Source organism: Condylura cristata, unplaced genomic scaffold (genome assembly GCF_000260355.1).
Source record: "Condylura cristata isolate star-nosed mole 26May11 unplaced genomic scaffold, ConCri1.0 scaffold00011, whole genome shotgun sequence".
NCBI lineage: Eukaryota > Metazoa > Chordata > Mammalia > Eulipotyphla > Talpidae > Condylura > Condylura cristata.
The window spans coordinates 27,998,228-28,024,373 of record NW_004567112.1 but is presented as its reverse complement, the minus strand read 5'-3'; the positions used below and the strand labels follow the sequence as shown (position 1 = coordinate 28,024,373).

General features: G+C 53.4%; 1 protein-coding gene across 1 annotated transcript in view; it reads left to right on the top strand.

Annotated features, from left to right (window-relative positions):
- Positions 1-26,146, top strand: part of LDB3 (LIM domain binding 3) — a 54,365-nt gene that overhangs the window by 4,737 nt on the left and 23,482 nt on the right. Inside the window, exons 2-7 of the mRNA XM_004681053.2 lie at positions 3,946-4,097; positions 4,579-4,654; positions 5,789-6,156; positions 10,817-11,020; positions 15,606-15,775; positions 16,209-16,245. Coding sequence (XP_004681110.1) covers positions 3,946-4,097; positions 4,579-4,654; positions 5,789-6,156; positions 10,817-11,020; positions 15,606-15,775; positions 16,209-16,245 — 1,007 coding nt within the window. The remainder of the gene's footprint in view (positions 1-3,945; positions 4,098-4,578; positions 4,655-5,788; positions 6,157-10,816; positions 11,021-15,605; positions 15,776-16,208; positions 16,246-26,146) is intronic.

Here is a 26,146-nt window from a genome sequence, read left to right as displayed (position 1 = left end):
GGCAGATGCATAGATCTCCCAAATACCCCCTACTCCCATACATACCCCATTATTCCCTACCAGAGTGGTCCATTCCTTACAATTCATAAAGCTGCATAGCTGACATTAGGATTTGCCCCTGGAGTTCATACTTTCTACGGTTTTGAGCCCATTCATTTATAGTGACAAGGAGACAAGACACTATTCTAGTTTTACTGCCCTAAGAATTCTCAGTGCAAGGCAAGACTTCCTGAGTATAGATGAGATTGACTTGTTTATCAACCAGAGTGGGATTGGAGAGCGGGGCCACGGGCGGGGGAGACAGAAGGTACCAGCGACAGTGAGAGGGATGGGGCAAGGCCCCAGGGGAGGCCAGATGGGAAGGGAGCAGCACGTGGCGTGGCGCAGGGTAATTCAATCACACAATGCTGAATGTACTTAGGGCTCTGTGGGAAATCCCCAGGGTGGCCAGGAGTGCTGGGTGGAGATACTGGAAGTAGCACCATCCATAGCATCCACTGCCACCTTTCAGTGGCAGATCTAGAGGCCTGTCTGGCTCGGGGTCAGGAATTTTGGTGGAGCCCAGCTGCCACTCTGCTGCCAGGGACCTGGAGAAACAGGAGCCCAGGGTGTGGGTGTCACGAGTCAGCCTGTGCCTTGTTTCCCCAGGACCCCAGATAGACATTTCTGATGTTCAGGCCTCTTGAAGTGCCATGGGCTGGCTCAGGACATAGAGGGTGGTGCTGCAACTCAGGTCTGACTAGGCTCAAAGTCCATGCTCTCCGCTACCTTCCCCTCACCATCCAGAGATGGTGAGGCTTAAGCTGCTCCAGCTATTCCTGTGCCCCCGCTGGGGCTCCCTAAGACCACCAGCAAAGTGGAAGGGCTTCTGTGGGCCAGGTGGTGGTTGTGACGCCCAAACACCTAGAACCCACTCCAGGGAACTTTTGAGAAATGAGCCAGGTCTTAGAGCTCTGCCTAGGGCTGGATTCCCAGTTGAGAGGTCACTGGTGAAAGGTGATGACTGAAAAATGAAGTAGGAATCAAGCAATCATTAAAAAAAATTTCTCAAATATTCAAAAGGAGATTAAGAAAAAAAGGAAACACAACATTTCAAGGATGTAGCTGTGTTGGGGCCTTTCTAGAACCAGGAAAGCAGAGAGAGGGGGCCTGGACTGCACACCCCAGGAGGCCTGGCCTCTGCTGTGGGTGACTTACTGTGGACATCCCCTGCCTGGTGCTGAGAGAGTCCTGGTATGGGGGAGCCCAGGCGTGGAGGAGTCCTGGTATACAAGGGTGCGTTGTGGTAGGGGAGCCCTGATAGAGGTTATCTCTGGTGTTTGGTTGTCCTGGTGGAGGGCCTGAGGGCAGGCTACCAGAACAGCAGGGTTATTGTGCAGCTCATCTTGAATGGGAGTGCAGTGGTATCTGCAACTTACTTTGAAAAGCTCCAAAGACTGATGGCTAGTAGATTTTTTTTTTAAAGATTTGTTTATGTACAAAAGAACTGGAGTGTAGGTCAGGGGTGCGGAGGGTGAGAGGATTCAACAGAGAGAGAGAGTGGGGAGCAGAACAGGCAGGTTCTGAAATACACTGCTGAGGGGAGCAGCAGGCAATCAGGAGAGGTCTGCTGCACCATGTGGGTTAGCACCCTAACTGGGGATCAAACTTTTGCCTCAGTGGCTGGCAATAGCTTGATAACACGAGACTTGATCCCTGCGCCACCAGGGAGGCCTGTTCATTGTAGAATTCTTGCCAGGTTTTCCATATTTGAAGACATCTATTGTAAGCGCTGGGATCAGTGCAGGTCTGAACAGGAAGCCAGGGATGTGGGGGGAGGATAGGCCAGCTCAGCTAGCCTCTGGAGGCCCCTCAAACTAGAAAGTTGTCTTTCTTTATTATTTTTAATCTGCTCAACCCCTTAAATCAAAGGAAGGCACGTCTGTCTTTAGCAGAAGTTCTCTGAAGTCACAGATTTGAGCATAAAAGTGACGTGTATTTTGACAAGTCCTGCATCGTTCTAAGCAGCCCTTATGGGAGCTGGGGGGTGCAGCCTGAACTTTGCTAACCAGGGATTTGTTTCTCTACTCTCCTTGCTTTCTCTCTGCAGACTGGTGTGTGTAGATGTTTGGATAGGGGGGTGGGATGGTGAGGGGATGCTCTGGGCCAAGATGGCCAGAGTTAAGAAGGTACCACATCTCCTGGGACTGAAATGGTGGGTTAAGACTACTGGCAAGTGTGCACCTAGCTCCTAGCTTTGCTGTTGGCACTGGCTTATCACATGTGGTCCCTATTCAGAGCTCATCTGGGGGTGGGCTGGAGATGGGTGACTGTAGGGCACGGGTGTGGATGGAGGATTCCTGTGAGGGGCCTGGCCAGAGGTTTCCAACCATATCTGGAAGCCCAGGATCTGGCCAGAGGCCCACCCAGGCTTGGCACCTAGGCAAGGGACTTCCCCACATCTTCTCTGGGCTCTTTCTAGGATGGTTCCCAGGCCTTAGCCAAAAAACGGCTCTTGCCAGCATTAGGAACTAGCCTTGTCCCTAGGGTACCGCCAGGAAGGTGACTGGGAAGTGCCCAGAGAACCAGGAGGCTGGCTGGTGGGCGTGTTTTAGAGGAATAGTGAAGGGGCACCATGGGTCACCGCTCAGCAGGGGCAGCCCCCAAATGCTCCCTGGGAGTGGGGCCTAAAAGGCATCCCATGTGCTGTCACAGGAGGGTTTCTATGATGTTAAGCGGTCCTGTCATAATGTCATCTATGTGAGGTCAGCGGGGACTGGGACTTATGCAGTATTCCAGATGATGTCAGGAAGGATGGAACCAGAGATTCCATGACATTCCATGAGACATTAGGGTTGGAGCTTCACACACCCCATGCAATGAATGTCACTAAGGGCAGGCTGTAAAGCTGACGTGCCTAGGCCCTCCAGAATTTTGCATTTCATGTGATATTGCTATCGTGCTATTGCTGAGGACTGGACATGCAGAATCTGGTAATGTGCAAACTGGCTTGGGGAGTGGAGTCTGAGACACTGTGGCATCCCAAGGAATGTCCCCAGGGGCGTGGCTTTTCTGACACTGCATGAGATGTTCCCTAGACGGCATTCTGTGTGATCACATTGAGGGTGGGGGCCCCAGACTCTAACATTCTGTGATGTCATTAGCACACAGGATTTGGGAACCAGTTCTTACACCGGCACCTCCCCTTCAGGAAGTACAAAGCTGACCACCAAACACTAAGCACCCCCTGTTCCAGCTGATTTTGCTCCCCTAGACAGGGTTGACACCTCCTCCAGCACTCTGCATCTCTGGCTTGGTAACACTAAGCATTTGCCAAAGGATACTTTGTGAGGGTGCGTTTGTCCGGCCCGTTGGCCTGGCTGTGTCTACAGTGGCACTGAGCCTTGGGTCTTGGGGCCTGGACAAGTGTTCCATAAGTTTTCGTGATTAAAATATGATAGTTTGGGCCCTCCCTGGTGGCGCAGCGGGTTAAAGCATAGCGCTGAGAATCTAAAGCCGCTTCCGCATGAGTTCGATTCCCGCCTGCCCCGGAGGTGACCACATGGCGTGGCAGACCTCTCCTGACCTGCCTGTTGCTCCCCTCAGCAGTGTACTTCGTCCATCTGCCTGTTCTGCTCCCCACTCTGTCTCTGGTGAAGCCTCTCGCAGCCCATGAGCCTCTGGCCTGTACCCCAGTTCTGTATGCACAAATAAATAAATCTTTAAAAAAAAAATATGATAGTTGGCTAATTGGTGTTACAAACAGCCTCCAAATCTCAATGGCTTAGCACAGAGAAAGCACTAGGAAATGTGGCAGGTATGTGCCAACAAGAGAAATCAATGTTGGCAAGCAGCACTCATTGCCCATGGTGAGTGAAAGACAAGATGGCGGACCTCTTGGATGATCCAAGGTGACTCCTCCCTACCATTCTTATGTTCACCTCTCCCCATCTCCTGTCTCTTCAGATCACACCAGGCAGCAAGGCGGCCCAGTCCCAGCTCAGCCAGGGTGACCTTGTGGTGGCCATCGATGGTGTCAATACAGACACCATGACCCATTTGGAGGCCCAGAACAAGATCAAGTCTGCCAGCTACAACCTGAGCCTCACACTGCAAAAGTAGGTGGGAGCTCTCCTGACCAGGGGTGGTGGTAGGGCGTGGGCATCGGGGACTTGAACAGGGTTGTCCAGCAACAGTCACATGACCCAGCCTGGTGCCACAGCACCATACAGGAAAGTAAGGACAGCCTCCGGAGCAGAGGAAGACCAGGCCTGAGTTGTTAAGCACCTGCCATGTCTGTAACTCAAATTCCAAAATTGCCGTATATGGTATTCTGGCCTAAAAACCAGGGGTCTTCTCTCCCGCCTCTTGGTCCAGACATCCTCTCAAGGATCTAGCAGAGGCCCGTGGCTGTGAAGTATCTAAGGGTAGTGACTTTTCCGTCCTGGTCACGCCCAGGACACCTAGTCTTTGGGGTGGACAGTAAGTCTGGGTCCTCTGAGTTGGCTCCCCACTTCTCCACTGTACAGTGCTGCCCAGGTAGGAGCTCCTGGACCCAAGAGCAACTTTCTTCACTCAATTCCATTTCTGGTTTTCCAGGTCAAAGCGCCCCGTTCCCATCTCCACGACGGCGCCCCCAGTCCAGTCCCCTCTCCCGGTGATTCCCCACCAGAAGGTAGGTGTTGATTGCCGGTAGCAGGCTCGACCCTCAGCCATGCTCTGCCTGCCTGACCCAGCCTAACTGGCCCAACTGGAGTGAGAGGGTGGGATCAGCCCTGTCCCACCTCACCCCCTGCCATGGCTGACCTTAAGGAGATAGGCAGCCAGCCCCCTGGGGAGAGGCATCCCAGCCCCAAAGAAATATTATAAGTGGGGCTGCTTCTTTGGGTGCTAGCCACCACCCTGGAGCCTCTGACTCAGGATCCCTGCCTCCAGTTCCATTTATCCTGCCATATGCACACCCTTGTCAAAGGGCTGGTGGTGGTCAAGAGGCAGGCACAGGGGAGGAGGGGTCTGGGACCCAGACCTTACCTCCATGCCTAGCCCCTTCCCAGCTCTCTCTAAGCAGCTTGACCCTGTGGGCCCCTGGGACCTGACTCAAAACATGGGTGACCCACCGTAGGGCTGATTCCCTACCCTTCCCTACATGACCTCATACTGACCGCTGTCCATCTAGTGGATACAGTGGGCAGTGGGAAGGATAAGAAGAAGAATATAAGGGATTGGGCTGGGTGACAGACTGGGAGTTGCAGAGGGCTGTTTGGGAGAAGTTACAGAGGCGGACTGAAGAAGCCAAATGTTAGCCCCTACATCCTCAGCTTCTCCTCTTGCATCTTTCCCTGTCCACCACCAATCTGAAAGGTCCCCTCTCGCTGGCCAGGTGGGGGCATCTCAGTGTGGGGTCAATACAGTGAGCTGTGCCCACCAGATGCTCCCATTCAGGAAAGGAAAACAGACATAAGCTGGAAGGGGCTTCCCCCACTCCCTGAAACCCACACTCCCTTTCTCCAACCCTTTCTTCCAGTCCTGCAGGCAGGCTGACCTGGCTTGGCTTTCTGTGTGGGGCTCTGCATTTTGTCCAGGTGGATCCCAGTCTCAGGGCCAAGAGTCACGTGCATCCCTGTTCTTCCTGACTAAACCTTTCTATTCCAGATGTCCCTCGACCACTGCCAAACTCTGTGTGATGGGCTGCAGGCTGCTGGGTGCTCTTTCTAACACCTCTGTTTCAGGTCCATTCACAAGCGCTAGGATGCGTGTGGCCTCTAACTGCTCTCTTCTCTTTCCCTGCATGGTGGCTACCCTGTGCCAGGACCCTGCTCCGGACACGAACGGCGGCCCGGTGGTGCCCAGCCCTGACCCTGAGGCGAGGGTCAGCCCTGTCAGCCCGGGCACCCCCGAGCTCAGGCAGACCTTTAGCTCCTCCTTCTCCCAGGCCTCCATCTTCTCCTCACAAACAGAGGCTTCTGACTCCGGCCCTCCTCGGGCCAGCCCAGGGGCCAAGACAAGCCCGGAGGGGGCCCTGGACTCACTCAGCCCCAAAGCACCACTGGGCCCAAGCCAGCCAAGGCAGTATAACAACCCCATTGGCCTGTACTCGGCAGAGACTCTGAGGGAGATGGCTCAAATGTATCAGATGAGCCTCCGAGGGAAGGCCTCAGGTGCTGGACTCCCAGGAGGGTAGGTAATGGGTGCACAGCTCTCCGGTGGTAATCTGGGGCCACCTGGGTCTTCAGTGCTCAGTAGGGCCTGGTCAAGTGGTCAGAACAAGGAGCTGGCCTCAACCAGCCTACCTTACATCTGTGAGGCAGCGCTTGGCTGGGAGCAATGAAAGCATCGATCCTATTGACACTTACCATGAGCTGGGTGCATAACAACTTTACAGAACTGGAGTGACATGCTGGATTTTGCAGAGGGGGAAACTGAGGCTCAGAGAGGTTAAGTCAACATCCATGTCCAGTTTCAATGTGGTGGTTAAGCTAAGTCTGAATACAAAAGACTGATTCCCGAAACTTTCACACTACCACCCAGAACAGCACAAACCCTGCTGCCTCCAGGAGCTCTGGAGCAAAGGGAAGAGCAAGGGACAGGCTGTCTCACCTCTTTCGGAGCTGAGGCAGGAGCAGGAAGATTTAGAGAAGTGTGATGATGAGCGCTGTAGGGCTGGGAGTGGTCTGGGAAAGCTGCCGGGAGGAGGGAGCACCTTGACCTGGAAGCAGAGGTTTGACAATAGAGGTGTGCAAGCTGACAGGACTGCTCCTGGCTGGAACAAGACAATAAGGAGGTAGGGCCTCAAAGAGAAGGCCTTCTGGAGGAGATCAGCAGCCCACCTCTCTACTCCACCCCATTTTTAGGCTAGCCGGTGGGAATCTGAGAGCACAGGCCTTTATAGAAACTAGAACTTTAGCAAGCAGTATTAGTTTTATAAACCCTTCACACTGTTATCTCACTGTCCCTTCTACCATTCACCATTCACGCAGTGTGATTTACTCAGAATAGGCTGAGTAAAGGCACCATGGCCCAATGAAAGGTTCAGGCTCTTCCTCTACGCATGGGCACGAGACTATCCATGTCTAGGGATTACCGAGAGGACTAAACAATTGCACCCACACACAATGCTGAGCTTAGTTCTAGCATACACTCACTTCATGTTGCCTGCAGTCACGCAACAGGTATGCCCATGAGTCAGAATCACAACCTGAGATAGTCTCGCCCACGTCAGTCTGACTCAATGCCTTGGTTCCTGTGCCCTAGCAGATCAATGGTCTCTGGGGGTTCATTGGTCCCCCAGCCCTTTTTGGAATCCCGAGGTTAGTCTGTGTGCCAAGGTCATATATTTTTTCCATCAAAAGGCTTCCACCTGAGAACTCAGGGAATGGCAGCGTAGAAACAGCCTCTTTCTGGGCTTGGATGAGCTGGTTGCTCTTACTGGTTCTCTCTGGAACTGGAGCCAGGCAGGGAGGTCAAGCTCTAGTGGGTTCAAGCCTCCGAGAGACCCACCTGCAGGGATGGTGCTGTTTCAGGTGGGGACAGCTAGTGGTCCCCACACTAACACCGTCCTTGGCAATTCCAAAGGTGAACATCACTCCCTCCACTTTACAACTGGGAAACAGAAGCTAAGAGTCAGACTTTTCCCAATGACAAATCCATTGAGTGGTAGATGGGACTGGTACCCAGGCGGACCTGTCAGGAGCCAGCCCATTCTACTTCTCATGACTCTCCCCTGGTGTAAAGGGGCTTGACGTTCAGGGGAGGAGCGGAGCGAAAGCTTCTTCCACAGTGAAGGCTGGTGCTGCCGTCCCTAGGAAGGGTCTGCGGGAGTGGTGGAGCCTCCTGGGCCGAGGCCTCCACATTCGCTAAGAGACTGGTGCAGCAGACAGGGTCAGCAAATGCTTATCCCTCCACCACATGCAGTACCCATGCCAAGGGTTTTATACTCAGGATTCTGTTTAGTCTGCACAATCCAGTTCTGCTGAGGCCACTGGGATGAAATGCATGAGGAAATGGAGGCTGGGCTAGGTGGGTATCTCTCCCAGAGTCACAGAGCTTAGGAAGAGGGAGGAGCAAGATTTGAGCCCTTTCCTGTCTGGCCCCAAAAGGAATTTCTGCCCCCTACTCTCTCTAGGCAACTTCTAATGTGATTCCAAAGCTGTTTTTGGGAGGCACAGAGAACAAGTGAGGGGACAGCTGGGTCTGAGACACCCTACACCCCCTTCTCCTGACCTCTTTGGGGCTAGCACTGAAGGTAGCGTCCCTCAGAGCACTCGGTGAAAAGGCCCCCCGGCAGACCTTATAACTGACTCCTCCCTCTGCCTCCCACCCCCACCTTTGGGCCTCTGGGCCTTCTCTGAGCTGTGTCTGCTGAGACGTTCCAGTCTCAGGCCCTCAAGTGGAAGCTAAGCTGTGGGCAGGAATTAATACCAAAGAAAGAACTGGCTACCTGGGCAGAGGCAACCCCCAGTGTCATTACTGCCCTCTACGAGCTCAGAGCAAGAGCCCACCCTGCAGTTGTCAGTACTGGCCAAAAATGGACAAGGAATGGAAGATCTGTGCTGGCTCTTTCCTAATATAGCTCCACTTACAGCTATTTTGAGCCTGGGAAGACAGAGAGGATTTTATTAGCTTGGAGACAGTGTCAGGTGGAGGCCGAACAGGGCCACTGTGAAACGGCCTAGGGCTTGAGGTTCCTTAGTTTTGATCTGGTGGCCCAAAGTCCTGGCCACAGGTTAACCAGGGACAGGCCAACTGTCCTGTCCATGCTCCCCCACTCAGAGCCCACAGTGGTCAGGAAGATGGAAGGAGGTCTGGAAGGTGGCAGGGACAGGCATGCCGCCATCAGCATTTTTTCCCCTGAGGTTTCTGACAGGCTCTTGGTGCTGCAGGAGTTGACACTGAACTCAAAGAAACACACTGCAGACAAAGATTCCCCTAAGAGGTGGCGCTCCAGGAGGCTTGCTCTTAAAAGGCATGAGGGGTGGGTCCTTCTTGTGTCCATGCTGTCTTGCCTCGGCTAGGGGCCTATCCTGGGATAGGCTTAAGACCCACACTTCTCCCTAAGACTCCCCACTCCCTCATCCGGCCTCATTGCCCATCCATAGGGCCCGTCGTAGTGGTGACCGGGTACTGCACAGAGCCACCTACCCCTGTACCCTAGGGGGAGTGGCCTGGACTCCCTGGGAGGGAGAGCAGATCACAGGGGCTGCAGCAACTCCGCTGCACATGTCTCCAGCACCCTACCCCTCCTACTCAGTGAGTGGAGCTCCTTGAGCTGCCCCCTTGCCCACCAAACAAGGGGAAGCCCAGAGCTATTGTCTGGCTAAGAGGCACCTGGAGTCTTGGCCCTTCCTGCAGCAGCCACAGTTGGCTCTGTCTCATCTCCAGCTTCCTCCCCTGCAGTCTATGTGCACAGTCAGGCTGTACATGGGGAATTTATGTCGTGGTACATGAGTGCCCATGACGATGGACAAGAAAGCCTTCCCGCCAAAGCTCTGGGTACTGAGGGGCCTACTGAAGGGCAAACACCGCTCTCGGCATCTTTGACCTCAACTGTGGTCCCCCAGGCTCAGCCTGACTCAGCTCTCTCCATACCCTTTGTACCCAGTGCCCGCTGGGCTGGCTGGCCTCCACCAAGGCCAGTCTGAGGAGGGGCCCAAGGCTCCACTCCTCCCCACACCCTGCTGGCCAGAGCCTGGCTCTGACAGCCTTATCTTTGCTCTTTCTCCCCTTCCCAGGTGATAGCCAACTCTCCAGCCAAGTTAGTATCAAAGGAAAGCATGTGTGTGTGCTTGTGTGCATATCCCAGCATGCATCCGTGCGTCTGTCAGGACAGCAGACCTGCCAGCATGTGTCCATGTGTGTGCATGTGTGAGTGGGGGGTGCGTTTGTGAGCACCCTAAGTGAGCCCGCATGTGTGGTGCTGTGAGTGTGAAGTGGAGGCGCTGGGGAGGGGTGCCAGGGTTCTGTCTGATGCGCCCGCCTTCAGTCCCTGCTGCAGCTGCTTAGGAAGGCAGGCTGGCTCTGGTGGGTAATGGGTGGAGTGCCACGCTTGAGAAGGGGTCTGTGGGGGTCTGAAGACTGTCCTGGTGGGGCTCCTCAGAAGGCTGAGTTGCACCTTGTCTTGGCCTGGCCATCTCATCTACCTGCGGAGGGAAAGGCCCTGATGGGCAGACATGGGTGACTTCACAGCAAGTTGGACCTGAAAGAGACTGAGCAGCCTGAACCCTGCTCTGAGGAAGAAATGCATGGAAGAAGATTTCAGAGGAGCAGAACGCCAGGTCACCAAGACCGTGGCCACCAGATGAGCCCCTTTGTGGAAGAACCTGGTTCAGAATCTCACTGGAGCTGCTTTTCGCCTTTGGGGCGTTCTTGACTCTGCTTGGGCTGTAGCTTCCACTCACGTGTGCCCCAGTATGGCCCAGCTTTCCCCAGTTCCAGCCCCCACTCCCAGCCTTTTGTCTCTGCTACCCTGCGAGTGGTGAGAGATGTGGTGAGAGAGCCCTCATGCCTCCAGGTGACCCTGGGAGGTAACTCAGACTGAGAGAGGCCTCTAGAGATCCGGGAAAGTCAAGAAGAGCAAGAAAAACCATCCACAAAGTGCTGTGGGGTGGGGGTGTGGGGAGCTAGGGGATAGGACAATGAGGAGCATTTCCTGACCAGACCAGGCCACCCACTGTCTGGGAGATGAGTAACCTCTCTGGGGTCAGGCTTTTGGGATCTCTCTCCACACCCTCCACTGCCAGTCCTCACTTTGACCTGCCATATAACACCACCTGTTGCCCTTCTCTCCTTCCATCTCCCTCTCCTGCCCCTCCCCCTTTGCTCCCATGCTCTCCTCCCCCAGTGCTGACTACCAGGAACGCTTCAACCCCAACGCCCTGAAGGACTCAGCCCTGTCGACCCACAAGCCCATTGAGGTGAAGGGGCTGGGTGGCAAGGCCACCATCATCCACGCACAATACAACACACCCATCAGCATGTACTCCCAGGATGCCATCATGGATGCCATCGCCGGGCAGGCCCAGGCCCAGGGCAGTGACTTCAGTGGGTAAGCGCCTCCCCTCCTCCACCGTGGCTCATCGTTTGATGCCTCCACCACTGGCCAGGCCTCTTCACCTGCAGAGGCCAAGGGCCCCAGGCTGCTGGGCACCTTCAGAGACTTTAGGCATCTGGACCAGCATTCCTCCCTCATCTTGGGCTTCCTGGGGCACAGGCCTCCAAGGGAAACCAGCCTCCACCAGGGCTTTCCAGAACATGGTGCTTTCTCTTCAGAATCCATATCATGGTCAGCTTTAGAAGAGTGGAGAAATGCAGACTGTGTTGGCTCTTCCAAGTGCTTTTCACAGTGTCTGCATTTTCCCAGGTTACATGAGGGGGCTGACTTCTGGAACCCCCTTAACCAGGGTCATAGTCTGGATGATCCAGTCCTATCACAGCCAAGCCATTCTTTGGTGGTGGTTGGGAAGGAGTAGCTGCGATCTTCCAACTATGAGAGTGATCCAAGTACCCGACTGGGTTTCTTGTTTGGAAATGGGTCTCTGGACCAATCATCACAGGCAGTCAGCCCCCCTGTGGAGCCTGGGGAGCCCTCAGTGCTACACCCTGTCTCCTGTTGGCCCCAGGGCAGTGGGGCTTAGGGCACCCTCTATCTGGAATTTGTCTGTCAGTAATGGTGGAGGAAACTGTGAGTATGACAAGAAATGACTGAAAATCATTTGCGGGTGAAACCGCCAGTAGTGTGAATATAATGGGGACCTCTCTGTGTTTCTTTCTGGTTTTGCCTGTGTGTGTGTGTCTGTCTGTCTCCCTTTTGTCTCTTTCTGTCACTCTGTACTTTCTATATCTCCGCCTATATCTCCCTTCCTGTCTCTTTCTATGTATCATTGCTTTTCTCTATTTGTATGTATGTGCATGTGTGTCTTTCACCCTCTGTCTGTCTGTTTCTTGTCATTCTTCCTTTCATGTGTGCGCTCACACACACACATTCATAGTCTCTTGCTGTTTCTACTTGAGAATAACTTTAGTGTTGACTTTCAAATCAACTGATTATATCTTTGGATAACACCTTATCCCTGAGTCAGGATCCTTAGCAACTCAAGGCAAAAAAAATCTTAAAATGATGGCTGTACTTTTCCTGAAACTAAGAACTGTTGTAAGAGGGAAAGAGGGTTAACAAGTCCCAAATACAGTGTTTGACATTACCAGAACCCAGCCCAGTAACACCGTCAAATGTGTGGGTGGGTTAAGGGCAGGCTCCAGAAAGCAAAAAGTGGGAGACAGCCCCAACTTGCCCCCATGCCCCACCAGCCTCAAGAACACAGTACCACATTCCGACCAGCAGGGGGAGGAGGTTGCTTGCCCTGAAGCTCTGAGTCAAGTGGGCTGTAGCTCTTCACGGAACTCTGGACAATGTTATTTATTTAATTCCATCATTCAAAGCAGAAAATATGACCATGCAAGTTTAAAAACACCACCGTTAGCTCATGCGTAGCCAGAAAAGGCTGCCTGACTAAGCCAAGGAGCTAGCAGGGATTTCCTGTTAACATTTGTCTGCTGTGTGTCCTTGGTGTGCTCAGTGGTAGTGGTTACCAAAGTGGGGGTCAGTGGAAAATAATGGAAGAATCGCTCTTCACTAACTTTACTTTTTACAGCTTGGGAAAAGACTGCTCTCCTTTGGTTTTACTACTGCAACATCCATGACTGGTTTTAACGTTATGCACCATGAATCTAACGTAGGCATTCCGAAGGATCTTCCTTATCTTTCCCCCCCTCCCCTGCCCTTCCATGCCTGGGAAGCAACACCCTTTCCCTTCCTTCTAACTCAGCCCTGCTGGGCTGATGCTACTGTGGTGCCAGTGGGTGAGAGCTGCCGTTCTCTGCCACGAGGTGCTCCGTTTCTGCTGTTAATCTCCACGAATCCTTCCTCACTGACGATTTTCTTTTTCTCTCTCTCTCTTCCTCCTTTATTCACTCCATTCCCGTAACTCATTTCTCATCCTAACCCTGCTCCCTTGTGTGCGCCGCCCCTCTGCTACCCTTGATGGACATACACCCCTGCTGGGCTTCCCTCTGCTTGGCAGGGCGTCTCCGCTGGCGTAAGTAGACCCACAGTGTCTGTTCCGTCGTCCGTCTGTCTGGTTGTGGGTTGAGGGGAGTAGATTTAATGGGCCATGTGTGAGGACAGTGGCCACTGACTCCGTCCACGTTCTGCCTTGGAGCCACCTCGCCTGACATGATGGCTTTTGGGGTTTGCCCCACATAACCTCACTGTGGACACAGAGCTCCCTGCCCCCAAGGGTGGGCTACATCCCTATGTTCTCTTAATCAAGCTACATGGGGGTGCCCTACCACCTTTCCTGCTTGCACGGGTCAGTGTAGACCTGAATGTCGGAGTCTACCCTGGGCCCTTACTCAGGGAAAAGGATGGGAAGGGGCCCTTTGGAAGCCACTCCTCAGAATCCTGAGAGGGTGGAGAAGCCAGCCCCTGCCAGTACCATCCCCAGGAAGCAAAAGATGAGTCAGACTCAGGGCAGTGCCCAAAGGAACAGATGCCCAGAGGTGACCTTGACAGAGTGTGACCGTGGAGTGTTTCAGTGGTAGAGACCACACTGATAGGGGCTCCAGAGGGCCTTTGGGCCCAGGGTCCTGCGCTGCAGAACCTGTTCCATCGCCTCTCTGTATGTGCTTTCCCTGAGCCCTGGCATCTTAAAAGTCTTGGTGGCTGTCCTTGCTCTGATCCCCAATCTCTGTCAGGGCAGCAACTCCAGTCCTGAGTCTGCACCGCTTGGTAGGAAATGAACCCAATAATGTGAACCCTCAGGGAATCCCTCCCAGCAGCTTTCTTGCCCCAATGGAGCCGTGCGGGGGACAGGGGAGCGCCTCAAGGGCACATTCCAGGGAAATGGCAGCAAGGGCCTTCCATTTGCTTTCTGGACCACAAAGGTGATATAGACAGACTCCAGGGCCAGGCCTGGACTTGGGGCCATGCCGTCCCTCTCCCACACTTCCCCACTCCTCCCCTCTTCCTCGCAGACCAGGGAGTGCTTGTTGTGCCTTCTTAGTCTCCATCTTACCCAGAGACCTCAGCGGCCCAGACTCTGCTCCCAGGGCCCTTAGGATGGCTTCCCAGCCCAGAAATGGCCACCTACATCCAGTGAGATCCCACATTGCGCTCTGCTCCCTGGGTTGCACAGGGTCCTACCTGCCTGAACCCCAGAGGTCTCCTCTGATCTTTCCCATATAACCCCAGTTGCAGGCTGCTGGAACTTATAACTCTGTGGGCCAGAGAAAAGCCTTTAGCAAAATAGGTGAAACTACCTAGCCTTGGTCGTTTGTCATCTTACACTTCTGATTTCATTACTGACCTTTGAGCCAGACCTGAGGGGCCAATCCTGGGGCACTAGGCCAGTGCTTCTGTTCAGTTCCTTGCAGAGAGAATAGAAGACATGGAGACTGGGAGGACCCCCTTCTAGGGAGAGGCAGGTAGAAATGGCCATCGTTAAGGCAGGTAGGCCTGGGGGAAGCCCAACAAGGCCAGTTTCTGGGCTGAACGATGTCTCCAGATGTGGAGCATCTGGATGTGAAGGCCACTCAAGCATTCTTCCTGAACCCTGACACTGCAGAGGGTCTGATGAAAATGATACTGGGCAGGGAACCGGGGAACCTGGGATCTAATTCAGCAGAGCCCCTGTGTGTTGTAACGTGGAGCTAGTTCACTGGTCTCTCGGAACCTCAGTCTCAGCATGTATAAGAGAAGAGGACTGGGCCACTGGCCCACAGTCTAGGGAAGCCATTACTGCTGACTTTCTCCAGGGTGGATGGAATGAGTGGGCATCCTGAAGCTTTTGTCATGTCCTACTTTGTGGTCTGATCTGGGACAGAAGGCACTGGTCCCAACGGGCTCTGTTCTAGGATTCTGTCATTCGAGCAAGCCTTGAGCACCTACTACGTGCCAGACCCTGGAAGTCAAAGAGAAGCCGCTAAGTCCTTTTCACAGGCTGTGCTGTCCTGGGGTAGAGACCAGTGCCTTCCCTATGGCTTTACCCCCCGGAACCCAGGCCAGAAACCTCAGTGCCAGCTGCAGTGCTGCCTGCTTGCCCAGTTCCTCACCCCACTGAGCTGCCTGTGGGTAGCTGAACTGGAGACCCCAGTCCTCTTCCAGGGCGGCCACATCAATGGCAGCTCCCTGTTTGGATCCAGAGGTGTGAGGAGGGCAAAGGATTGACCCCAAATAAATCTCTGGGTCCCTAGAAAGGCCTGCCCTCACCCAGCCCAGACTCAAGGCCTGCTCGGAAAAGCACAAATTACTTTCAGCAGATCTCTTCAGCCTCTGCTCTCCTTAACCCCTGGGGTGGGTTTTCTTTAGGCCTTGTCTCTGGAGTCATTGGAATGGGGTAGAAGGAGGGTCTGGGCCTTTGTGAGAGGACTCGCTGTTTTGCTGTGAGAGGACTCGCTGTTTTGCTGTGACCACCCTGAGCACTGAAGACCCAGGTCAAGCCCTTGCCCCAGGCTCCGAAATGGAAGTGGGAAAAGGGCATGGTGGGTTCAGACAAGTAGGGGCTACCGATGGGTGTGGGGGTGCAAGGACAGGGCTCTGGCCCGGCCCTCGCCAAAGGCCTCTTTCCTCCTTGCAGGAATCTGCCTATGAAAGACCTGGCTGTAGACAGTGCCTCACCCGTGTATCAGGCGGTGATTAAGAACCAGAACAAGCCTGAAGATGAGGCTGATGAGTGGGCCCGCCGCTCCTCCAACCTGCAGTCTCGCTCCTTCCGCATCTTGGCTCAGATGACAGGGACAGAATTTAGTAAGTGAGGATGGGACCAAAGAGGGAGATGCTGGGGTGCCACAGCCACAGTGGGGAAGGTCGCAGAAATGGGGGACTCAAGCCCTCCCCGCTGTTCTCAGAGATGAACTAGCCTTGGTTGTCCGTGACCTGCTGAGCCTCTTCCGGGCCCAGCAGGACAGGCAAATACCCCCAGTCTTCTGCTCAGCTGCCAGCGGTGGCGAATGACTGTCCAGAACTGGGATGTGAGGACCTGGTAGGCCATACCTCTGCCCCTCCTCCTCCTACTTCCCTTCCATGGCCTTTGTTCCCTGTGCTGTGTCCACACAGCTGTCCCCTTCTACAGTTGACAGGCGAGGGCAGTAACTGCTCAGTCCTCAGTGGTGATTCAATGCCCACAGAATTCTTCCTATGTCCCTCTGATCCCTTCTGACCAGCAACTTTCTGCCCACAGTGCAAGACCCTGATGAGGAAGCTTTGCGAAGGTCAAGGTAAGTGCCAGCACTCCGGCTCCGTGGCCTTCCCCCACCTAACCCCATCCCTTCCCCAGGCAGCCCCTAGGTCATAGGACTCCAGGAGGAACCTCTTCAAGTTCATGTATCTGGAAATTCCTGGTCCCTAAAGGGCCAGCACATGTTGGCTTGGAGCCAATCACCCCAGGTCAGTGAGGTGATACCTGGAGCTGTCTCTAGTTCCAGGTCCAGACTGAAGGAGTGAGGACGCTGGGCTCTCCTGGCTCTTCCCCAGGACAGGGGGCAGGGCTGCTTTGGCCTTTGCTGGGCTGTTGAGAATGAGGGCATCTCTTCTGTGAGGGCACTGGGCCAGCTGCCTTGCCTGCCCACTCATCTCAGGGCCTGTCCCACATGTGTCTGAAGGCTAAGCGCTAGAAAGCAGGCACAGCAGACTGTGCTGGGTGTGGGTACCTGGCCCCTGGACTCCCCTGTCTGGACCCATGATCAGATGTCACTTTCATATATTGTTGAAAACATAAGTTACCACAAGGAAGGACAAGCCCTGGGTGTGAGCAGGGGCTTTTGGGGGTGAGTAGCTCAGGGTGTGGTTCCCTGCCAGCGGTAGGCCACTACCACCTGCAGCCTGGGAGGTGCTCATGGCCCTAGATCTGAGAGGCATATTGCCCCAGAACCCACAGGGACCTTCCATGCTGGGGCCCTCTCCAGAGAGACATGGCGTCTAGTGTGATTGCACTTATACTTCCTGCACAGAGGTGGCCTGCGTGTTCCTCTTGGGAGCATCTGCTTTGTTCCAGCACATTTAGACACCCCTGTGGGAGGTCTACCACCCCTAGTGGTATTGTTCTGCCCTGCCCCAGCCATCCTGTACTTGTGAAGCATTGCGTCGTGGCCAGGGGACTGGACAGAGAATGGGTCTCCTGGGCCAACTAGAATTGATGTAGTTATTGTTTCTGAACCTGAATCTTCGCCAATCCAAGTTACTCCCACTCTTGGCTGGGGTATCCACGCCTCAAATGTGGTCTTCCCAGGCCTGCTAGCAATGACACGTGGCCCAGTGCTGCTTCTTAACCTTTCGGTGTCTGCAATGTGGCGATGCAGACCTGGAACGAGTCGATGCCTAATTTAGCTCAGCAGTCAATCCTCTGGCTGTGGGAAGCGCGCGTGGGCTGTCTGCTCTCACCCCTCTCCCTCTCCATTGCGCCTTTGCCATGTTTCTGTGTTTGTCCCTCTTGGAAGTGGCTCATATAGAGGCCCAGGGAAGCTATGTGGATAGTCCAAAGATTTAGTAGGTTTTATATCTCACACCCCTTGGTAAACAGTGTTAAGGCCCTAGGGTTCCTTTCATCAAAGAGCCAACAGGGGCTTCAGAACCCTGGCGTTCTAGCCCCCGTTCGCTCCCTCTCCCGTGATCATTTCATGTCCCTTTGGGCAGTCACTCCGGGCTCACACCTCACTAGCCAGATGGGTCCTATTTTCATAGGTGAGGCAGGGAGGGCTCCTGAACAGCCCGGATGGCAGCCTTGGACTTGGTTCCTCTCCCAGGAAAGACCCCAGCTCCTTAGCACAGTGACCAGGTGAGCTTATACCCTGGCCTCCGTCTGCTTCCACACGGGCCCTACTTGGGGGTGCAGTCGTGCTGGTTCTCCTGTACTCCATCAGCAGTCACAGGGCACAGCCAGTGCCTCCATCTAAAAGCTGAGCCTTAGATTCGCTGGGATTTGGGGAAGGACCTGGTGGCCTAGCAGACTGGACCTATGTTGAGCAGCTCCAACAAGAATGGGAGTGGGGCCATCCTAGCCTGGACTCCATCCTAGTCTGGCTCCAGCCTAGCCAGGACTTGAAACAGCAAAGCCTCCGGGTCTCCCACGCGTGGGTGTAAGCAGCCCAGAGAGCTTTGTGACCCAGACTGCCCCGACCCCTACCTGGCGGCATAGCCACTATGTATGCCGTCTCTGTGTTTACCTGATGCTCACCTGGTAAAGTACTGCAGATCTCCTGAGCCCCAGGTGTTAGGGAACAGTCAGTTTTAGTGTGGTGCTCAAGGAGCTGATGCTGAGGCTTGCATTGCCCTCAGCAAACAATGTAAAAATGCTCCCAAGTCCTCCCTTGTTCTCTGCAATAACCATCCGTTATTCTTGTTCTGCTCCCTTCTGATCACTCAGGAACTCACTGCAGCCTCTTGGAAATTTCACTGACCTCTTCCCTCCCTGTGCATGGTCTGGTCAGCCCTGTCCCACTTCTCAGGGGCCTGGAAAAGCTCAGGGGGGCCCTCCCTCAAGTGGAACCCTCATGAAGGGGCAGTGGGCAGATATTGGCAACAAAGATGGCTGCATCTGTTTGCAGGGCAGTTCCTCCGAGACGAGGAGTGTTGCTGCCCGTTGTGTTGTCCGCAGGGCTGTGCCAGCCGTGGCCTCACCTCCTTTTCCCTGATCTCAGAGGGACAGGTAGAAGATGCTGGCACAGAGATCATGGTTCTACCATAGAGCTTCCGTGCGTCTTTGGGCCATTCACGTGATATCTCTGGGCCTCGTTGTCCTCGATATTAGGCAAGGTGCGACCGGAATGGTGGTTTTCTGATACCTTCCTCAGCAATGTGTTAGAAGTAGGCCTGCTTTGTCAAATAGACTCTTACACAGTGAACTCCCAGGTATAAATTTGGGGATGCAAGACTGTTACCAGGGAGAAATGTAAGACCAGCATTGCCTCATCCTCTGATTTTTAAAGCTCTAAAGCAGATCTTCCTGATCTTTCTGTGCTGGCAACTCACATATCAATTATTTATGTTGAGTATTGCAAATTGACATGCGTTTGTAAGCAATAACCCAGGGAGAGCCCATGCATGCTTTATCCCCAATGGTATCATCTTGCTATAACTGTAGTTCCATGCCACAACCAGAATGCTGGCATCAGGATGGCTAAGGTGCAGAACACCACCCCAGGGATGCCTGCACGGTGCCGGTGACAGCCGCCCCTTGCCCTAGCCCATGTACCAGGCCCCTTAACCTCTGGCACCCACTAGGCTGTTCTCCAGTTCTGTCATTTGTCAGTTCAAGAATGCTAGATAATGTAATTACACAACATGTGATCTTGTGGGATTGGCTTGATTTTTTTTAATTCCCTGAGACTTCACCCCGGTTGTTGAGTACGTCAGTGGTTTGGTTGTGCCTTTTTATTTCTGAGTGGTAGTCCATGGTCTGGAAGTAGCAATTATTGTTTCAAGTGAGGTGAGACCCACAGCGTTTATGGCTAGGTGAGGCCCCTACGCCAGCAATCTGTGCCTCTGCTCTGGCGGGTTAGCGGCCCCTCCAGCCTAGCAGGTCTAGGATTCTGGCATCTGTAGCACTGACCTTTCCCAGTCACTTTCCCTCCTCCGTTTGTGTATTTCTTGGCTGCTCCTTGCTGCCTTTCCCCTGGGCTGAGCCGGCTGTGGGTTGAGTCCCAGAGAAACAGCTGGCAGGAAGCGGGGGGAGACCCGGCCCTCTGTCTGTGTGCCAGCCGCCTTGTGAAGATGTGCGCACATGTGTGCGTGGCCGTGCTCAGGCCTGGGTGGGCAGCGGTATTCGGTGGTGTATGAAGACTTTAGGGAGAGAGGAAGCTTTGCAGAGACTGGGACAGCACAGGGAGGTGATGAATCTCCTCACCAAACTACATCATGGGGACAGGTGCTCTTCCTTCTTGAAGCCCAGCCAGGGGATTCAGTGCTAGGCCCCTCTGCCTACTTGGTTCATTCTGAGAACTCACAGCCAAAGCAGCCCTGCTCACCTCTAAGCACACAGGCCGGGGAGGACCCAGGGTTACCCCTCCTTTGCCCAGCCTGCCCTGAGGCCTCCCAGCCAGGCCTCTTTCTCTATGGCCCCTTCTCCCTCAAGTCAGGGGCTTCCGTCTCTCCATCCTGGGCCTTGGGACTCTGGTCTTGCCCCAAACCAGTCCTGACTCCCTGGAAAGTATCCCGACATTTGGCAAAACCTCTCCAAGTCAAATTCCTTCTGTCCCATGCCCATGCCCCAGCAATCACATAGGGAAATAGTGGACACATCCCCTAATCCCTTTCTTTCTTCTTCTCTCTCTCTTTCTCTCTTTTTCTCTCTGTGCCACAGGGAAAGGTTTGAAACGGAACGTAACAGCCCACGTTTTGCCAAATTGCGCAACTGGCATCATGGCCTTTCGGCCCAAAGCCTTAATGTTAAAAGCTAAAAGGCTGCCTGGAATCCCACCCCCCCCTCAGGCGGACCCCTCCCCTCCCCTACCCTCCCATCCCCCACCCCCACAGATCTGGCATGTGAGCCTCTTGGTGATGCCTGAGATCTATAGCTGTGCTGGGAGCACCTTTGATAGTCAACTGCAGCATTCTGCCCTCTGCTTGCCTCAGAGCCAGTGGCCAAGGCCCTACCCAGCACTGCATTCCCTTCATCCCCCACCCTTATACCTCCCCCAACAAATATAGCTTCAACTTCTGCCCAGGGCCTAGCTGCAGATCAGAGCAGGCAAGACAGGGGTTGCTGGCATAATACTCCAGAACCAAGGGAACAGTGTGCCACGTTGGTGATGGTTGATTTCCCGCCATGTCAACTGGGAGAGGCAAACCAGCCTAGTGCCATCCTGGAAAGTGTCGCCAAAGATCAGTCCCAGGAAGAAGCAACTCCCTGGCCCCACTCGCCCCTCTCTGCCATCTAAGCCCAGGTAGTCGGAAGGGGCCTTGAGCAGAGGAACGGAAGGCCTAGGGTAGATGAGGCAGCGCCCTTCCCGGCTGGGGAGAGCTTGGGGCGTGAGCTCCCCTCTGTTGTGTGTGCTGACTCCCTCCTTCTCGCTCCTGTACATATATAAGTAAAGCTTGTTCTGAAATAAAGAGGATTTGAAACGAACCAAACCAGCCCCAGTCATGTTGCGCCTGTGCGTGTAGCCCCCAAGAGGGGGCACGTCTGAGACAGGAAGAGGGCAGGTGCCGCCAGAAGAGGGGCCGGCTTGTGCAGCTCCAACTACACCCCCTCTTGAGCCACTTGTTCCATGCAGCTGTGGCAGGGAGAATGGTGGGAGGACACCTCCCCAGCCTCCCAGTGGGCAGCTTTAGCTTCCTACAGGGAAGTGTGTATGGGGGAGGGGGAACAGCAAATGCTTCTCCCCCACACCCAGTCACAGCCTGCAGGCTGAGCCACTGGCCCTGTGTCGGGAAGCACACGCAAGCTCCTCCCCTGGAAGGCACTGCTCAGGTATAGCCCTGGCCCAGAAGGTGAGAGAATGGGCCCAGGAGAAAGGATCTGGACTAAGGATAAGTTCACAGGGCACTGCCTGGAGCCCTGGAGAGGGGCTGGATCATGGCTCAGAGGAGATGGGAGGCATGCCTGACGGAGTCTTGCTCCGGAGGCAGAAAGATTCGAAGTCCTCTTGATCTCCAGCTGCGTCGCGTTCCTGGGCTCTAGCCACCTGTGGCCTTGTTCTAGTCCTGAGAGTTCAGGAAGGGCCAGGTGGTGAGGCCCACATCCTCCCCACCCACCGGAGTGCTCATCAGTGTAGTCTCTGAGTACACGAACCATGCGCTGAACATGTAAGACCAGTGACACTTAGCAAATCGAGGCAGCCACCAAGACTCATCGCTCAGGACTTGCCCACTGCCCCTGTAGCTAGACTGGACCAGAATATTTCTCCCCCTCCTGCAGCCTGGACACAGGTTATCTTTCTGCCCCCAGGAACCTTGGCAATCTCATCTGGAAAGACTGGTCAGGACTCTTCTATCCTGCCCACCACACTGAGTTGTTTCCCTAAAACTACACCAGCCTGTTCCACCTCCCATCTCTTTCTGCCTCCTGACATTCTGGAATACAGTGAGTTTAGTTTTCCTTTACTGAGGTTTTCTGAGGTCCAATGGTGGATTATAGGCTGGGTCTGCCAGGTGGAGAGAGATCCCAAGCAGCATCAGGAGGCTGGCAGAGGACCTGTCGATTGTTCAGAGCCAGGTGGCACGGGGCCTTTTGGACCCCTTTTTGAGTCACATGTCTGAAGCCCTGAAAGGCTCTCATTTGCTTTGCAGCCTGCCCAGTGCCTCCCCAGTGCCCACAGGCCCCTGGTTCAGTGCCTTGGGTGGCCTCACGCCAAGGGCCTATGTAAAGCCCTGTGGAATAAACAGGAAGGATGTCCTCTTTCAGCACTGTGTGCCCATGGGTGTTAGTTGAAGTGCCGCACCTGGTTGCTGTGGGTGCCAAAGGAATCAGAAAGGACCCTTGTGGCTGCTACCAACCACAATGCAAGGTTGTCTGTGTGAGGTCCAGAGACAGGGAGCACTCCGGAGACTGGAGGATCAGAGAAGACTTCCTGGAGGAAGGCGCCTATGTGCTCAATAAAGAGCAGTTAGAATTGGAGCATGTGCAGCTAAGAAAGGCTGGACAGGGACTCTAAACAGAGAGAGCAGAGGTGCTCATGAGAAGGAGTGTCTCTGAAGCCCACATTAATCTTTTCAGCTGGAATGGAGGAGATGCTGAGAATCTCCTGACTAGTCATGGGCTGGAGCTGAAGTGCCTAGAGATGGGAGTTTGCCCTGAGTCTGCAGGCAGTGCGGGGCTAGAGAAGGTTGCAGGGGACCAGCATTGCCTGTGGGTATTACCATGCACTACACAAACTGCAAGGGGTACTTACTGAGATTGTGATATCAGCATGGCCTCTGGAACTGTGCAGTGTTGCAAACTTGCTGCAAAGTGACTTGGTCAAGGTACCTTGAGCAATAGTAGTCAGGCGATAAGAAGGAATTTCAACTAGGTGGGTAACAGCACAACTTCAAGACCAACCACTAACCCTGACTGGTATTCTGTCATCATGCACACAGGTGTTCACACTCCTTTCTTTTAACTAAAGCAAACAGCATCATTACCCCATAAAGGCAACTGTCCCCTCGCACCATCAGTCACTACCCCCACACCACCACCATCAGTTCCAACTGAGCTAATGACCGCAAACCCCGAGACCCAACACCATCCTTTCTAGACATAATACTGTGGACATCTGCAGGAGTGTCATGGGCCCTGCCCTTCCCCCCACAAGCACCACAGCAGCTGGGGCACAGGTGTGTGCCAACCAGGCCAAAGGAAAAGAGATGAGCAGAAAAGGGGATTGTAGCCTGACTGTGTTTCTCCCCTGGTCACACTTTTTATGTGCTGCCATGAGCATTTGAGTATGGGTGATTTGGTTTGGTTCTTGCTTAGATGTCTAAAATAAATTATGACCAATAAGTTATCTGCAGTGCTTGCTCTCTGATACTCCTTCTTGGGGAGGGTTACTCCTCCCTTCCAGAGGTTTATGGATTTCAGGTAGGAACTGACATGAATAGGAACCCAAGACCCCTTAAGGATGGTCTTCAGGGGTGCCCCTATATCCCCTTGGCCCTGATTGCTTAGTGTCTGCAGACAGTGGTTCTGTTACAAGGCAGAAGGAGGGGCACCCTGGAACCCCTAACCGGCCTGTTCTACATGGGTTCTGCCATTCATTGCTCAAAGACAAATATGCTTTTAGTGTGTGAGATCTTCAACAGAAAATAAATTTAATACAATTAAATAATGAGAAGGGAAAGAAGATAGTTAAAATAATTTCTAATTAGACACCCCCAAATTACCCACTTCCTTGTGGGTAAATGCCCAACCAAACAGAGTTGGCCCAAAAGTATGCCACAAGTCTCAGGCATCTTCTGGTGGGATACCACAGGAAAAGGCAGAAAGGGCCTGGTAAATCTGGGTGGAAAAGAGAAAAGTCAAAATCGAAGCAAGATAGAGGCTGCCATTGCCAGCCTCCCCACGGGTTTCTTACTCATGTCTCTGTCTCATCCAGGTGTCTCCTTCCATGTCCCCCAAGTCCTTGGTTCGAGTCCAGGAATGAATAACAAGCACAGCTTCTGCATGTGTCTCTCTGCATCACGTGCCCCTCCAGGTCTTCTTGATCTCATTAGTCCTTCTTCCTGTTCTCCACCCAGCCCAGCTCCGCCCTTTCTTGGGGTGGGGCAGGGAACCTGAAACTCTTTCCTTCCCTGGGGCTTACCCTATAACAATCCTAGACTGGACACAACTCAGCAAGATCCTCAGGAATTAGGCTGAAATGCATATCCTGCAGAAGAATGTGAATTTTCCTAGGGCCTACATCCTGTTCCAACTCAAAGTCCAATTCTCCCAAAATCCAAGGTACATTTGGAGCTATGTCTGGGAAGGGCCAGGGAATTGGAGCAAAGAGACAGCAAAGGCCGTTCCCTACTAGTCCTGCAAAATACGATCACCGAAGTGAGCATTTTCATTACTCCTGTTCTGTCTAGTCTGAGAAGCCCTATGACACATGACAGGTCAGGGTCAGGTAAAAGAAAAGAAAATAGGAGAAAGCAGGTATCCTATGTCAAGCTGGGCCTTCCCAGGCCATACTGACCCTCACTTTGCCTGGCTTCAGGACCTGCAACTATTTCTCTGAGGTGGCTGCCTCCAGGCTTCATCCTTCACAGAGGATGAGTGAGCAGCTTCATGGGAGGCCAGGGTCCAGCATGGCTGCAGGCCACAGCCTGGAGCTGAGCTGCCTCCTTTCTGAACTACTAAGCTAGGAAAGGGCTGGACAGTATATGGCCCTTACTGATGTCATTTGGGTGAGATGTGGGTTTCGGTGAGTGGGGTCCTTGAAAATTTTCACCAGAGTTCCCCTTTCAATGGCACACAGCATATTTCCCCATGTGGCAAAGACTTCTGGTTATATCTAAAGGAGAAGATGCTTATACAGACACATGCAGGCAGGAAGAACTGCTGTTGCTGTTTTTGCAAACAGAAAAGGTCTATGTAAAGAAACACCTGCATAGTCCCAGGTGGGCAGGAGAGCTTCCTTTTGCCAGAAATGGTACAATACAGTGTTCTTCTGGGGAGGGCACATTCCTTTGTGAATTTGTTGTCTACTGTTAAATTAGTTTTTTGTAGGTTGTCACGAGGCTGATTTGTAAGGAGGCGGGTTCTCTGTACCAGCCCAGTCTCTGTATCCCTGCCGCCGTCTGCCTCTCCGGATACTTTCTAAAGCAGTCTGCTCTTTCTGTAACTGTCTGCACCTAAGGGTTTTTCATTTCCATACCTGGCTTAACAGCCATGGCAATTATTTCTATCTCTACCTCCAGTGTCTATCTGGTCTTATGATACCACCATCCTAAGTTTTTTCTACTCTTACACTCCATCACCTGTCTTTGGATGTTTCCAGAGTGAGTACTACTTCCCATGGGGAGTCAACACATGCCCTCCCCATTTCTCCACCTCTTTTCTTCCCCAAGCCTCTTCTACTATTTCCTGTCTTTCTCTACCACATACTTTGCTGGATAGCGGAGTGCCATTCAGTGACACTTTGGTAAACAGCTCATGGCCCACGGGATGCCTAGCTGGGACAGACTTTCTGAAGCACCTTGCTACTCTATGTGTGGCCCATGGATCAGCTTTACCTAGAAGTGTGTGAAAATGTAGACTTTCAGCCCAACCCCAGGCCCACTAAATCGGAAGTTGCAATTTAACAAGCTTCTCAGGTAATTTATCTGCATATTAAAGTCTAGGAAGTGTCCTAATGATTAGGACACATACTTCCCTGCCATTTGGCAACTGTGTGATGTTTTAGCAGACACTCAGTTCTCTCTGGGCTGCAGGTTTCTCATCTGCTAAATGAGGATCATGATACCAAGCACGCAGGGAGGTTCAAAGAATCAAATGGGGTAATGGAATAAAGTGATCCAGCTGCTTAGCACAAGGCCCAACAGATGGTCAGCACCACGGAGGGAAGACAGTGATTCCAGTTCTTCAAAGAGGAATAGTGCCTTTAGTTGGGAGAAGATTCTGTTTGAGCCATCACAGGAAGTTTCTTCCAGGCTGGGCCCATGTGAGGCACTAGTTAAGGCTCCAAAACCAGATGCTCCTCCAGTCCTGAGTCAGATCTTGCT